Source organism: Triturus cristatus, chromosome 4_2 (assembly GCF_964204655.1).
Source record: "Triturus cristatus chromosome 4_2, aTriCri1.1, whole genome shotgun sequence".
NCBI classification, from domain to species: Eukaryota; Metazoa; Chordata; class Amphibia; order Caudata; family Salamandridae; genus Triturus; species Triturus cristatus.
The window spans coordinates 870,791,507-870,807,035 of record NC_140586.1 but is presented as its reverse complement, the minus strand read 5'-3'; the positions used below and the strand labels follow the sequence as shown (position 1 = coordinate 870,807,035).

Genomic DNA, 15,529 nt, shown 5'->3' with positions numbered 1-15,529 from the left:
TGTTGCGTTAGCCATCCCTGGACACGTGTTTCGAGGTAGTTGCCTCTCGTCAGCAGGGAGCAGGTCAATGTAAAGGGGTGCCGTGTGGACTGCCAAAATGTAATTAAAAGCAATTATAATTATAATCTGTCTGCTAACAGGCCTGCGTCGGACTTCCAGTGGAAATGTCCTCCAGAAAGTTACATTGTGAACACAAACAAAGTTTAATTTGCAATACGTGCTCTGTAAGAACAATAACCAATAAACACACTTCTAAACCTCCAGATGCAATGGTTTCAGGTGCAACATTATTAATTCATCGGTTATGACTATATTGTTTATAAAAATTATTATTATTCAAACATATTTTGTCACGCGAAACTGCCCATTCCGAAAAAGATTTCAAACGGTCAGGGTCATTTCAGGCAGAGGCAGGAGGCGATGGCTATGGAGGTAATGGGAAGCCGCAGCAGGAAGTCGGCCATTAGCATCTCTGATCCTCAACCACTGCATGAGTGATCCCTTGAAGAGCCAGGCACAGAGCAGGCGAATGGAGCCATGAAACGCTGCATCGGTGGTGGTAGAGGAGTCCGGATCGCACACGCAATCCCCAAATTGTAGAACATTTACCTGGTCAAGAGTCCAGAGGCAAAAGTCCTCAATCCTCAGGGGTGCCTGCTGATCGTGAGATAAGGTTTGAGGAGGCAACTCATTGTTTGAGGTAGTTTTCTTGTTTATGTTTCGTGTAGCAGTTTGACTATTTGTGATGTTCTGGTGGCAGTAACATCTGTGATTCTGTGGGGCACGTGATGTTTGTTGTTTTCTGTTGGTGATTTGGAGGGGGACGTTGTTTTTTTTTAGCTGGTTCGCGGCTGCGATTTGATGGGACAGTTTTTCTGCCTGTGATCTGGTGGGAGGGTTTGGCTTTTAGTGATTTACCAGGCCATTTTGATATTTTTTATTTTATTTCGTGGCGGGGTTTTACCTGAAATTTGCGGGATAGATGTGGGGGTGTATTTTACTGCTTGTGATCTGAATAGGCAGGTATACTCTTTTGGTTGGGTAGTTTTACCGTTTATACAGTGGGGCAGATTTACAAGCCACTTGCGCCACTTTTGCGTCATTTTTAACATGGGAAAAGTGGCGCAAGGGGCTTGTAAATCTGCCCCAGTGTTTTTGTACATTTCATTGTTCCTAAGTTATTGAAGTATTGTTATTGGTTGGGTGTGGTGGCGTCATTTTAGTGTGACCTTTGTGTATTTGAGTTGGTTGGCCAGTCGCACATGGGTTTGGTTGCTCAGTTTTACTCTTTTGTGATGCAGTGGGTAAGGGAGTGTCAAATAGGGGGAAAATATGAAGATAAAAGACAAAAGACTTGAAAAGTTTCCTTAAAAATGACCATACCATTTTGGGAATTAAATAAATAATAGTTTGTATTTTTAATCTTTTATTGTGTTTTCAGGAGATTTTGTCATCTTTAGCCTCGGAAGAATGTGATGTTGTCCTGAAGGACCTTGTGCAAAAAAATAGCGTAAGTACAATGGGAGTGTTGCAATATTTCCTTTTTGTACAATTCCTTACCAAGCATTGACAAAGCCAATAGGTTGCTCAATTTTAGGAATCCCTAAATTAGGTATTATCATAGCTATTGTAAATTAACTAGATGTGGCAGTGACAAAACCATTGTGTAAAACCTGTTGACCAGTGACGGCCCGTGTAGGGCATTTTACCGGGGCGGTGACGTGGCGCAGAGGAGGGGCAGTGGTAAAAAAGCAAAAAATGCATTTGGCTGCAGCTGTAAAAACAATTTAGGATTTAAGTAAGCACGTAATTTATATTTTTCCCATGGGGGTAGAAAGCTAAGGATTAAAAAGAAAGCCCAATTCCCTCACTTGCTCCCTCATGCCATATAATTTCTCCTTGGAGAAAAGGCCACATCAGTACTTTTTCAACGAGGCATGTGGCTGTACATAACAGTCTTTCCAGATCTTGAACAGGTTTAAAAAAAGAGCTACGTAGACTATTTACCAGTAATCACTAGAATCAATAAAATAAATGGTTATTTCAGTGCCGCAATCAAATGGACAGTAATACATGTAAGCAGCATGGTGCTGTTATCAGACATAGGGACATATTAACAAGGGCCGGCGATAAATATCGCAAAGCGCGCTTAGCGCTTGCATATTTATCGCCGGCTATCTCTGGAATTTATCGCCCGGTTTGCGCTTTATTAACAACGCCCATCGCCGAGGTGATAAAAATTCCAGCGATAGTTGGGATATCGCCGTTTTCCATGGAGGAAAACGGCGATATCCTAGATGATAGGGCCTGTGGTCTTAGCCACAAAATCCACCCCCCATGTTAAGTATGCCTTAGTCAGGAATTTAACAGATGTTAAATTCCTGCGTTAAGGCATACTTAACGCGATTTTAAAAATCGCTACCCTCCCTTGTTAATATCGCGAAGCTGCCTTCGCGATATTTTCCTAAGGGAGTCTTGTCAGGCACGCCTCCTTTGCATCTCATTAGCGATGCAATCGGAGGCGTGCTGCAAATGGGCGCTAAGTCAGCGATAGCGTGTCTTTGCTGATAAGGCGATTAAATTATCGCCGCTTTTCGCCCGAAAACGGACGCAAAAGCGGCGATAATTTCATATCGACGCCTTGTTAATATGCCCCTTCATTTGGCCTGGTTTACCAAGCGATAACTGCGGTAAGTTTCATGTGTGAGGGTGGAACTGTTACTTCATGCCTCCCTCTCCAATCTATGAGTGGTCGGGCTGAATCCACATTCACATGCTTAAAACAGTATTGGCAAAGCCAATACGTCTTTGTGACCTATTGACCGTGCCAATGCTTCTTGGGAAAAAGCACCATTTTTTTTACCAATGCTGTTTAGCAAAGCCAAAAAAAAGGTGTGAGGATGCGTCCGCTGTTGGCGTTTGCGTCATTCTTTAGGTATGCATCACTACATGTGCACACTAATGATCTAAGTTGGCGCACGCCATTTAGATAAGTTAAAAAACAAATACATTTTGTGGACCCACTCTTTTTATTAGTAAAGGAGAGTCAGAATCATGGAACACAGCTGTACGCCTACAACCACTGGCCGGAAGCGTTCGTTGAACACGTGTATACAGAGCTGTGCGCCTACAACCCGGAGGCCGGCAGCGTTCATTGAACACGTGTATACACAGCTGTGCGCCTACAACCCGGAGGCCGGCAGCGTTCATTGAACACGTGTATACACAGCTGTGCGCCTACAACCCGGAGGCCGGCAGCGTTCATTGAACACGTGTATACACAGCTGTGCGCCTACAACCCGGAGGCCGGCAGCGTTCATTGAACACGTGTATACACAGCTGTGCGCCTACAATCCGGAGGCCGGCAGCATTCATTGAACACGTGTATACACAGCTGTGCGCCTACAACCCGGAGGCCGGCAGCGTGAATTACAAGAATTCCTGCCCAGACTGTATTGACATCTCGGAAAGGTAATGAAAACAGAACAACAAAACAATAACAAAACATCCCCCTCCCACCCTCACCCCCGCCTCCCCATTCCACACCAGTCAGTCCCACCCCCCACCCCCGGAGCAAGGTGGTTAAGAATGTGCTTGCGTGTTCCTCTCTAAGCTTAAGACAACGCAGGTAATGAAGTAGTGTCCTGGGGCACCCGGTGCAAGATTTGCAAGTATTTGGGGCACATGATCTCCCTCAGCTCTTTAGATAGTAAATGCAGGAAAGGGGCCCATAACTCTGCATATGTTTCACCCTTGTGTTCAGCAACCAAGGAGAGTCGCTCCATGGCCAAGACCAACCATAATTTCTGCAGCCATGCATTAAATTCCGGAATAGTGGGCGTCCCCTAAAGCTCAAGAATCACAAGCGCTAACGCAATCTGTCTACCCCTCAAAGATCGTAGAGGAAAGGTCAAAGGGTGCGGAAGTCCTAAAAGGGTGTAAGCTGGAAAGTGCGGGAGAGTTGTGTTGATGACCTCATCTATATTATCTAGCACTTCCGTTCAGTAGCGTTGCAATTTGGGGCAGTGCTATAACAGGTAGACCAGAGTTCCAGGTATCCCACAACCCCACCAGCATAGTTCAGACTTATTCCTATCCCAGTTATGAATTCGCGCAGGCGTAAAGTACCAATAAGATAGCAGCTTGTACGTAGATTCCATGCCAGCGGTATTGTGTGCTGTGTGGTGCGCCCGAAAGTGTATATCATCCCATTCTTTGTCGGATAATGTCCCTCCCAGTTCAGCCTCCCATCTCAACTGCCCTTTCATATGTTTCCCTAGACTGCAAGGAGCAAGCATTGAGTATATTTCAGAGATGAGTCGGCGATCCCCCGTTTTACAGACAAGCCATTTCTCAAAAACCGAGAGTGGGCGCAATGCCCCCTCCAAGCAGGAGGGCTGAGATACCCAGTGTTTCAGTTGTTGATAAGGATATTCATCAGCGGGACCAAGGCATAGTCTTGGCATAATTGGGCAAATGGTATAAGACCCTTTGTGTCCAAGAGGGAACCAATTTGTTTGCATCCCGCCTCCCTCCACCTTTGAAAAACTGCCAAATTGCGACCCGGTGGGAACTCTGGATTGTCAGTGATCGGGGTCATTGGAGACGGAAAGGTGGTCCAACCTCGTCTGACCGTGACCGCATCCCAGACCTTCATGGTCGCAGGCGTCACTAGGGAGGAATAGAGCCCCCATGCCCTGTGCTTGCGAGGGAGCCAAAGCTCTCGCCAAATGTTAACCCCAGCTACCGATTGGTCCATAGAGTTCCAATGCTTTTCAAAGAGGGGTCGATTCCATTCGACAATGTATCTGAGGCAAGAAGCCTGAAAATAGTGGTGGACAGAGTCCCGCCCTTCCTTTGCTTTTAGGCAGCGAAAGTTGGGACAGCACTAAGCGCGGTTCCACCCCCCCCAAAACAAATTTATTAATGAGCGTCGGCAATTGCTTCAATGCTTTAGGAGGTGGAGCCATGGGGAGTGTCTGAAAAACATAGAGAATGCGAGGAAGGACTGTCATTTTGACAGCGGCAATCCTACCAAACCACGCCAGCCGTAGCTGGGTCCAGCCGTAGCTGGGTCCAGCCGTCTAGGGCTTTTGCGGTCTGGTCGATCATGGCTGCCTAGTTTAGAGCCACCGTCCTAGCTATAGTTGGGGCCAACTGGATTCCCAGGTATGAAATCTCCTGTTGCGTCTATTAAAACGGTAAATGATGTTGGATGTCCTCAACCACATCAAGCGGAATTGAGAGCTTAAGTAAGTGGGACTTAGTGAAGTTGACTTTAAAGCCCACCACCTCCCCAAATCTATTTAATTCGGTGATCAGCGCAGGCAAGGAAGTCTGAGGCTTCATAAGGGAGAGTATAACGTCATTAGCATATGAGCTGAATATCCTTACCAAATTTGATTCCCTCTATCTGAGGCCCGTCCCTTAGGCGCTGTGCGAACGGCTCCATATACAGAGCAAACAATAGGGGGGACAGAGGTCAGCCCTGCCTCGTCCCCCGGGAGATCGGAAAAGTGGTGGAGATAGCACCATTAAAACAGATAAAGGCTCTCGGCGCTCGCTAAATGCATTGAATCCACCCTATAACCTTTTTGCCGAAGCGGCGCAAAGTGGCAAATAAATAGGTCCAGCATACCTTGTCGAATGCCTTCTCAGCATTTATTGACAAAAACAGGGCTTGTTTGCGGGACCTCTGGACGCTGTCCATGGTAATGAGACTTAATATCAATTTTTTTATATCGAAAGGACACAATATCGACTTCAAAATATCGAGAGGACAGAATATAGAATAGACATAATATAGTTGAAAATAATATCGGTCATATAGGTAAGTAATATCGAATGTCAGTATATCGAATTTCATTATATCGAAAAAAAAAGTATTAGTATATGTGTTAAAAGTGTATAATATTTTTTTAATATATGATACAATTTTTTTAAGATAAATAATTTTATGTTAATTAATTTTTGTGTATATTAGTTCCGTAGCGGGTTGTGGGTTTATAGGGGAATAGGGTGGGAAGTAATTTAATGTAAATTATCAAAATTAATAATTTATTAATTAATAATTTATTGTTTAATAATTCATCATTAATTTTTGCGTATATTAGTTCCGTAGCGGGTTGTGGGTTTATAGAGGAATAGGGTGGCAAGTAATTTAATGTAAATTATCAAAATTAATAATTTATTAATTAATAATTTATTGTTTAATAATTAATAATTAATTTTTGCGTATATTAGTTCCGTAGCGGGTTGTGGGTTTATAGGGGAATAGGGTGGGAAGTAATTTAATTTAAATTAAAAAATATATATAATTTATTAATTAATAATGTATTTGTAATACTTAATATTGTTAATTAAGTTAATTAATTCGTTATTAAATATTTAAAAAGTTATTAATAAAAGATTTTAATTAATTGCTAATTATGTACATTGTGTATTTTTTATTAATTAGTAATTAATTACATATTAATTAGTAATAATGTATTCATATCTTAATGATGTACATTTCTTCAGGAGTGTGTTGAGTGTTTATAGGGGGGTACTATGTGTATTAAATTAATTTTAAATAATTTTATATTAATATTTATATAATATTTAATCAAAGTTATTTTATACTGTTAATTGTGTTAATTAATTTATATATGATTGTTATTAATTCTATTGTTAACTGAGAATAGCTAATTAAATGTTAATTAATTATGTTAATTTATTAATATTTTAGTCTATTGGAGGTGACGTTTATAGTGGAAAATAGTGGGAGTTAAATTAAATTTAAATAATTAATTACTTGTTAATTAGTTTTAATTACATTGTAGGAGTGGGTCTACTAAATTATTCCCCTACGCTATCCAACACTTTCCCTAATGTTGCACTCACTGGAGTGGGAATAGTAATTTTAACATTCCCACTATCCAACACTTCCGGCCTACTGTTCCACTCGTAGGAGTGGGAATAGTAATTTTTACCCTCCCGCTATGCAACACTTTCCCTACTGTTCCACTCACTGGAGTAGGAATAGTAATTTTTACCCTCCAGCCATCCAACACTTTCCCTACTGTTTCACTCACTGGAGTGTGAATAGTAATTTTTATTCTGCCGCTATCCAACACTTTCCCTACTGTTCCACTCGTAGGAGTGGGAATAGTAATTTTTACCCACCCGCTATCGAACATTTTCCCTACTGTTTCACTCATTGGAGTGGGAATAGTCATTTGTACCCGCCCGCTATCCAAAATATTCCATACTTTTGCACTTGTTGTAGTGTGAATATTATTTTTATTCACTATGCTATGCAACCTTTTCATTATTGTTCCATTTAATGTAGTGTAAAATATTAATTTGCATAACAAATATTAATATTATCATTTAAATTATTGCATATTATTTTTTTAAATGTATCTAATATGTTTCTTTATATATGCTTGTAATTATATTTTTAATAATGTTTTTAATATTTTATAATTATGAATTTTAATTATTTTTTTATATAATCAATTTAATATATATATATGTTAAAACAACAATTCATTTTTTTTACATTTATTATTTTTACATTTTAAGCTTTTTTACATTATTTTAACTATGTTTTACTTAATTGTGTTTATTATTTAATTACTTTTATATTAGTTTTAATACATTTAAAAAATATATATTTTAGTTACCTATATTTTGAACAACAATATTTTGTACTCGATATTTTAGTACTTACCTGTTTGTAGATAGGGACTCAATATTATGTCCATCGATATTTTTGCTTCGCTATTGCAGACACTCGATATTGTGTCCCTCGATATTTAGTCACTGATCCGCTGTCCATAAGGTGAAATTATTATCTCCCCCCTGTCTAGTAGGAATACAGCCAGCCTGATCGGGGTCAATCAGACCCACCATCAGGGGGTTGAGACGGGAGGCCAGGATACTCGCGAAGATCTTCGCGTCTATGTTGAGCAGAGAGATGGGTCGGTAAGACCCACAGTCAGTGGGGTCTTTGGAAGGTTTCAAGATGACTGAAATGGACGCCTCTGACATGGAATCAGTCACGGTGCCGGACTCCAGGAAGGAGTTGAAGAGCTTGGTCAGGAAAGGCGCTATCTCTGGGCAAAAGGTCTTGTAAAGCAGGGCAGAGAAGCCATCTAGGCCTGGGGCCTTCCCCACTTTAAGCCGCGCAATGGCAGAGATAGTCTCTCCAATTCGGATAGGTTGGTCGAGCTGTTCGGCCGTATCCGTCGATAGGGTGTAGAGGGTACAATTCTCTAGATAGGAACAAGGGTCGTGCACCGGGGGTTCGTGCCCTGCATAGAGTGAATGGTAGAAATCTTGAAAGGCTTCCACTATATGGAAGTCGTCAGTTATCTCCTCCCCTCCAGGGCGTCTAATCACGGTGATTGAAGACGCCGCCATTTTAGCCTGAAGTCTTTGCACGAGGAGCCTACCACATTTGTTGTTACTCAGGTAAAATTTATGTCTCAGACGGAGAAGAGCGTACTCCCCTCAATTAAGATCAAGCCGTTTGAGTAACAGTCTTTTTTCTCTAAGTCACGCTACACCCTCGGGGCCCCATTGCGCTTGTGTATGGTTTCCATCTCCCTCACTTCCCGCTCCAGCTCCTGCCATTTGTCGCGGCGGGCTCTGTTTTCAGCTGCAGAGATTGCAATAAATTCCCCTCTCATTACTAACTTCAGTGCTTCTCCGGCTGCTGCTAACACATCGTTGCTCTGGAGGTATTTCTTCAGTCTGGCTTTTGCAGAGGCCACCGTATCAGGGGACTGTAGCATGCTCTCCCGGAGGCGCCACCTGGGAGGGTTGAGAGGGCCTGAGTCCCCCGAATGGAGACCGAGATAAAGGCGTGGTCAGAAAGAGATCTGGGCTCTATGGCAGAATCAGCTAAACGGGACATGAGGGACTTAGTGGCAAGAAAGTGATCTAACCGTGCAAACGATTTATGAGCCGCAGAGTAGTAGGTAAAGTCTCTCTCATCTGGGTGGTGCAGGCGCCAAACATCCATGACACCGTTATCTGCGAGCCACCGCAACCCATTGGTGGAGAATGCTCCTGCTTGAGTCGACCTTTGTGCTGATTGATCCAGCCCTGTATCCATTTCTAAATTAAGGTCCCCACCCACCAGGACCACTGCATCGGGGGACACCAGTACCTCTACGAGAGCTTTAAGAGTAAATGATTCTTGTTGTATGTTAGGTGTGTATATGGAGGCTATGTCCCAGAGGATTCTGATCGATAAAAGGCGGCCCTTTATGTCAGATAGGGTAGCTACTACTTTACCCGGGAAGCCGGCCTTAAGCAAAATCACCACCCCATTTCTCTTGGTTGGGCAGAGGACCAAAATTGCTGCGGGAAAAGCCTTTTTTCGCATGCGCATAATATCTCTTGTAAGGAGATGCATCTCCTTTAGTAGGCAGATGTCACCTCCAGTGTTTTCTAAGACAGAGAGGATTGCAGACCTTTTAACCGGGTTGTTCAACCCTCTGACGTTAAGACTCACTATTTTAAGGTCTCTACCTATTGTGGGGGATAGGGAAAAGGATCAAATGCTGAGCGCTGCACTGTCCCCCCGTCCCCTCTTATCCTAGGCGTACCAGGAGCAGTGATGGGAATCAAATGAAAGGAACCCTCATGACTGGTGTGGAAAACAGAAAAAAATAAAAAAAGGAAAAAACAACAACCCCAATAACAGTTGAAACCCTCCGGTCCCCTAAACAGGGAGCGCAGGGACAGACAACAGTTCGTCAACAGTGGGACATCCCAAGAGGACATGGTGTAGTAGTAGTCCATCGCAGCCGAGTTGAATCCCTGAAGCATCGGCACCAGAGTGTCCAGCATCCGGAGTTTACACTGATTCGTGGGTTCCTCCAGCTCCCCTGAAAATGTCCATCTCAGTCATTGATAAGGAAGCATGTCAGGGGGTAGCCGGGCGGTCCTGTGATTGGGACAGGGAGGTAATCACTGCCCCCCGTTCTTTGCTATCGTTGCTGGGTCCGGTTTGAGCTTGGACGAGAGCTTCCCGACCATCTGCCATCGTGCAGGTTTCTGCGAGGAGGGTTCACGGGCCTGCCCGACGGGGGTGAGCTTGAGATGTCTGAGAGGCCTAGAACCTCTTGCGCTTCCTTCAGTGAGTGCAGTTGCCCTGATACATGAAAATAATTCTGAAGGGATGCCCCAGGAGTATGAGATACCTTGCTCCCGTAAGTGAGTGGTGATGGCTCTAAATTCCCTCCGCTTGACCAAAGTGGACGCTGCCAAGTCCTGAAAGAGAGAAGGTGTGTGACCTTGAAAAAGGAGCGACTGGCTATCTCGTGCTTTGTGGATTATTTTCTCCTTCATCTGGAAGTCATGGACGCACACCAGAATGTCTGGCGGAGGAGCCTTGTTCCCTCTCGGTAGACCCACCCGGTGTACCCTGTCCATCTGGATACTCATGGGGGCTTCGTCACCCAAAATATGCTGAAAAAGGGTCAGGACGTATGCTCTAAGTTCGTCTCCTTCCGCTCGCCAGGGGGCTGCCCAGGATCCTTAAATTATTCCGCCGAGAACGGTTCTCTAAATCTTCGGCCCGTGCTTGTAAGTCTATTTGCTGTTCTTGGAGGCGGATCATTTCTTGTTGCATTATGGTAATTTCTTCATCCCAACTGCTCTCGTGTTCCTTCAAGGTGGCCACCCGGTCCCCTACCTCTTCTATGTCTTGCCTAATTTCCCGTCGATCAGAGGAGAGCTGGCTTTTCAATTATTGGAGGTCCTCTTTGAGAGAGTAGAACAGCTCAGTCATGAAGGCCTTGGTCGCCGGGCCGTCAACACCATCCGTCGCCTCCACCGGGCCCTCCTCACCATGGGCCCCGCCTAGTGGGCCATTGCAACCAGACTGCTTCAGCAACATCTCTTTGACGGACCTATCCTTCTTGGCGCGAGCTGCAGCCATCGCTGCGGGCTGCTCCGGGCAAGGAAGCATTGCATGGTATCTCCCCTTCCCGCAATGGGAGGTGCTGGGCTGGATGGTTGGGAAGCTGCCCCTCTCTATCTTCGCGGCCCTTCTGTGGTCCTGCAGTGGTCTGGTATTTGAGAGCCCTGCGACCTCTGGGCAGAAGAGCACACCGATATCTACCGCACCACCTGTTCCTCAAGTTTGGTATGGGCCCATTGCCCCTGTGATGCTACTATATAGGGATTATGTGTTTAGTGGTTGGTAAAGCCCCTAGCTGGCCCTCTGCTGCACGCTCTTCCATGATCAAGCAGCAGGCATTACAGGAGCAGGTGAGGCCAGGTGCGGGCATTGCCAAAGATCCAGGGCCTGGAGAGAGCGAGTAGAGGTAGCGTGACCCCCCCTGCACAAGCCCAGGAACGGCGGCTGAGGCCAGAGGGCAGCCCAGGACGGAGGTCTCCAACGCTCCGGGACCCCACCAACAACTCCGGATCACACAAGAGGTGTACGTCGGTGCTCCAGCCCACGATGCTGCATCAGCGTGAAGGTGACCCCCAGTGGCTGCACTCTCATTGACCAGGAGGAGGTCGGAAGGGACTGCGAAGGTGGGCCATCCCTCTGAGCCAGGACACAATGTAAGAGGAGCCTGGCCTCAATGTGGTTTCTCCCCAGATCAGGGGTCCGCCGTCCAGCACTTTCTCAGACACTGGGGTGTAGGCCGCGGGCTCACACTCGCCGTCCCGTCCCACCAGGCAGAGCTCCAGCCATCATCACTGCCTCAAATCAACCAGGTGGGGGGTGAAGAGGGGGGCAGCAATCACAGGATAGCGGCGGGGGCCCTCAGGGCAGACAGCAGCCCCTACGCAGGCCCCACAGCACCAATCTCTTACCGGGTCTTCCCCAAGGATCGCTGGGCCCGGACTGCCGATTGCCGCTTCAAGATGGCGCCCTCTCCTCCTTCACAGGCAGCTCTGGTGTTTCGCCTCTGAGAGGGCAGGCAGTGCATCCGTTCTGACAGTTCCCGCCTCGGGCAGCAGGGTCAGCAGCTCCAGCAGTGGCCACCCACGGTCTCAGGTAGGGTCAGCAGCCTCGAGGAGCGCAGGGCCCAGTGCCTTTGTCTTTAAAATGGCGGGTGTTACTCTGGGCCCGCTCCGCCTCTCCACCAGGATCACGAGCACTCCGGGATATGCCGGTGTGCTCCCTCAAAGGAGAGACAAAGCAACTCCGCACCTGCAGTCCCCTGTGGGCAATGCACTTCGGATCGGCTCACCCTGCGCATGGAGACGGTGCCTTCCCTGCCCTGAGTTGCACCGATGCCCGTGGGCATCTCAGCGTCGCTGCCTCCTTCACGCCAGTCCGGGGGTGAGACGCAGCACTTTAATCCAGCTGAGGTGGGTTCTCCGTCCCCACCAGTCCGGACCTGGGCCCCCGGAAAAAAGCAATGGTTGAGATGGGCACTGAAACAAGGCTGATGCAGCGACGAAGCCGGCGGGACACAAAGAAGTGTCCTATCCAGCCGCCATCTTAGCCACGCCCCAACAAATACATTTGAAATGTGCAAAGGTGCTTTTGTTTGATGCAGGGAGCCTGGAAGCAAATGGTAGCTGCCAGGTCCTCAAAATAAATACCCTCAAAAAAATATGTAAATGCCCGCGAGGGTGGGAGAGCAATGGATGAGCAGGAGACAGGGGTTTAAAATAAAAGAAAGCAGCAAACGAGGGAGAGAGCAACACAGACAGTAATGGGAATGTTGGAGAAGCAGATGAGAGAGAGCAGCACACAAGGGAGAAACCAACACAGAGTACTGGAGAGAAGCAGATGAGAGAGAGCAGCACACAAGGGAGAAACCAACACGGAGTACAGGAGAGAAGCAGATGAGAGAAAAAGTAGCGCAGGACGGAGCAAGCCACACAGAGAATAATGGAAATGTGGGAGAAGCAGATCAGAGAGAGCAGCACACAAGGGAGAAACCAACATGGAGTACGGGGCAGTAGTACATGAGAGAGAGCAGCACACAAGAGAGAAACCAACACGGAGTACAGGGGAGAAGCGCATGAGAGAAACAGCAGCGCAGGTGGGAGAGAGCAACACAGAGAATGTGGGGGGCAGCAGGTATTTGGGAGAAGCACATAAGGGAGAGAGTTGGACAAGATATGCACTCTTATGTCGTGCCTAACCAAAAAAAAAAGAAGTAGTTTTCTAAAAGTGAACAGAAGGAGAGGGCAAGTCAGCTAAAGTATGATAAAGAGACTATGGGGCATATCAGCAACAACCAGCGATACTTATTGCTCAGCACTCTTAGCGTGAGGATAATTATCGCCAGGTAACGTGGATTTTTATCGCTGAGATAGCGTGCTATTAGCAACGCTTATCTCCTCAGCGATAAAAATCCTCACGCTAACTGCCTAACGTGAGATTATCGCTGGAAACCCAGCGATATACTCACGTAGTGTGGCGTTAGCTTGCTGATAGGGACTCACAAACTTAGCCATGATATCCACCTTCCATAGAATATCATGGCTAAGTCAGTCCTGAAGCAGGCGTAAGGAAAGTAGCGATAACAGGGGTTATCGCCACTTTTCCTGACGCTATGCTTCATAGCGTGGGGCTTGATGATAGGAGAAATGTCGCTTAGCGACATTTCTCCTGTCATGTTAGGTCAGGAACGCCCACTTTGCATCTCATTAGAGATGCAAAGCTAGGCGTTAGGAATCCTGACGCTAAAGCAAGGTTTCACGCGTTAGCGTGGCCTTACTAATTAGGCGATAAAATTATCGCCGCTTTTCGGCTGAAAACTGGCGCAAAAGCAGCGATAATTTTTTATCGCCAGCTTGTAAATATGCCCCTATGCTCTGGGAAAAGGGGCAAACACAAGGAGGACTCAGGTTCAAGGAGAGCCATTAAATAAGAAGTGGACAAAAAGAGTGACAATAAAGACAGTGAAGGGCATCTGTACAATTGACTATTTACTTGTGGACATTAGATTTTGGCATAGATTGGTTGATATGGTCATTAAACCACGGTTAGAAAGTGACCACAACCCTCTTTGCTCACTTCTTATTGCCCCAACTGGGGATAAAGTAGAGCCCAAAACTGGAGTGATTACCACCCTGAATATTGTAGCTACTAAAAATCTGCGCCACGTTAAATGGGATAAAATAGCAGTGAACCTCGTTGAGCTGGCCTCTCTCAAGAATGAAGTCACCAAGGCACTAATGGAAATAAATGCCCAAAATGACAGACGGGACTTCCCTAGCTTCATGTTAAAGGCCCATGAAAATCTTTTTTCCAAATTAAAGTCATTCTTCCAGAAGTCATCTCCTAGGGGAAACAGAAATTTTAAACCAAAAATAGCTAAATGGTATAATAAAGCATGCAAGGATGCAAGGTCACTATTGGGTAAAGAACTTAAAGCAAAGAACCCCACGAGAGTCCGTGAGGCAAGGGGCCTATATAGATCAGCCCAAAAGGCGGCAAAAAAGCAGTGGGATGAGGACAGATGGCAGGACGTGAAGTTGGCATGTGCTTCTAGGGATTCTAAACAATTTTGGAACATCATAAAATGGGATAGAGATGGTCAAGGAGACCCCCCACAAAATAATGTCCCCCAGCACTTATGGTTGGAATTCTTTAGACCACAATATGCCTGAAATCAGCAGTTGCCAGTTAGCAATCCTCCACCTACAATCTTTTTCCAACATAATTTATTTACAGCCGATGATGTAGATAGGGCATTAGACTGTGTCACCAGAGGTAGAGCCCCAGGAATGGATGGTATTCCGGCCGATATTTTCCTGAGTGATAGGCCCTCATGGTGCCAGTATTCTGCATTGTTAGCAAATTCAATAGCCAGGGGTGCTCCCATTCCACCCTCATGGAAGGGAGCCGAGATTTTCCCTGTTTTTAAAAAGGGGGATAAATCACTACCAAATAACTATAGGCCTATTAGCCTTATAGACTCAGCCCAGAAACTGATTGGTCGTTTGATACAGAGCAAAATACAAATGTGGATTGACGAACAAGCTATTTTATCTCCTTTCCAGGCTGGATTTCGCCCATGTACTAGCTCAATCGACCAAGTCCTTTTCTTCATTCTGATATATTGGAGGAATGTGTTGATTTCAAAGGGGACACTCTACGCAGTGTTTGTTGATCTAAAAACGGCCTTTGATTTAGTCCCACGCTGTAAACTTTGGTCCGTTCTTTCCAACCAGGGAATGCCACCTGATCTCCTGACCTTGCTCGTCCGCCTACATGAGAACAACTACGCGAGAGTTAGATGGGGGGCCCAGGGTGAGGTCACAGAACCATTCCCGGTTGAGCGTGGTGTTCGCCAGGGGTGTGTTCTGGCCCCAACCCTGTTTTCCTTATACATAAATGGAATAGTGGACCATCTTGGGAGCTCCCCCACTGATGCACCTATATTGGCTGGAACCCGCGTACCTGTTCTCATGTTCGCGGACGATACCCTAATTGTATCACGGACCCCGAGCGGCCTACAGAAGGCAGTTAACGCATTTGGGGAGTTTTGCTTCCAGCGCGGTCTGGAGATTAACATCTCAAAGACAAAGTTCATGTCACTGAATCAGACTA

The 15,529-nt window shown here is 45.9% G+C and overlaps 1 protein-coding gene across 1 annotated transcript in view; it reads left to right on the top strand.

Annotated features, from left to right (window-relative positions):
• Positions 1-15,529, top strand: part of CCDC17 (coiled-coil domain containing 17) — a 507,736-nt gene that overhangs the window by 474,463 nt on the left and 17,744 nt on the right. Inside the window, exon 28 of the mRNA XM_085602872.1 lies at positions 1,442-1,510. Within this exon, the coding sequence (XP_085458998.1) occupies positions 1,442-1,510 (69 nt within the window). The remainder of the gene's footprint in view (positions 1-1,441; positions 1,511-15,529) is intronic.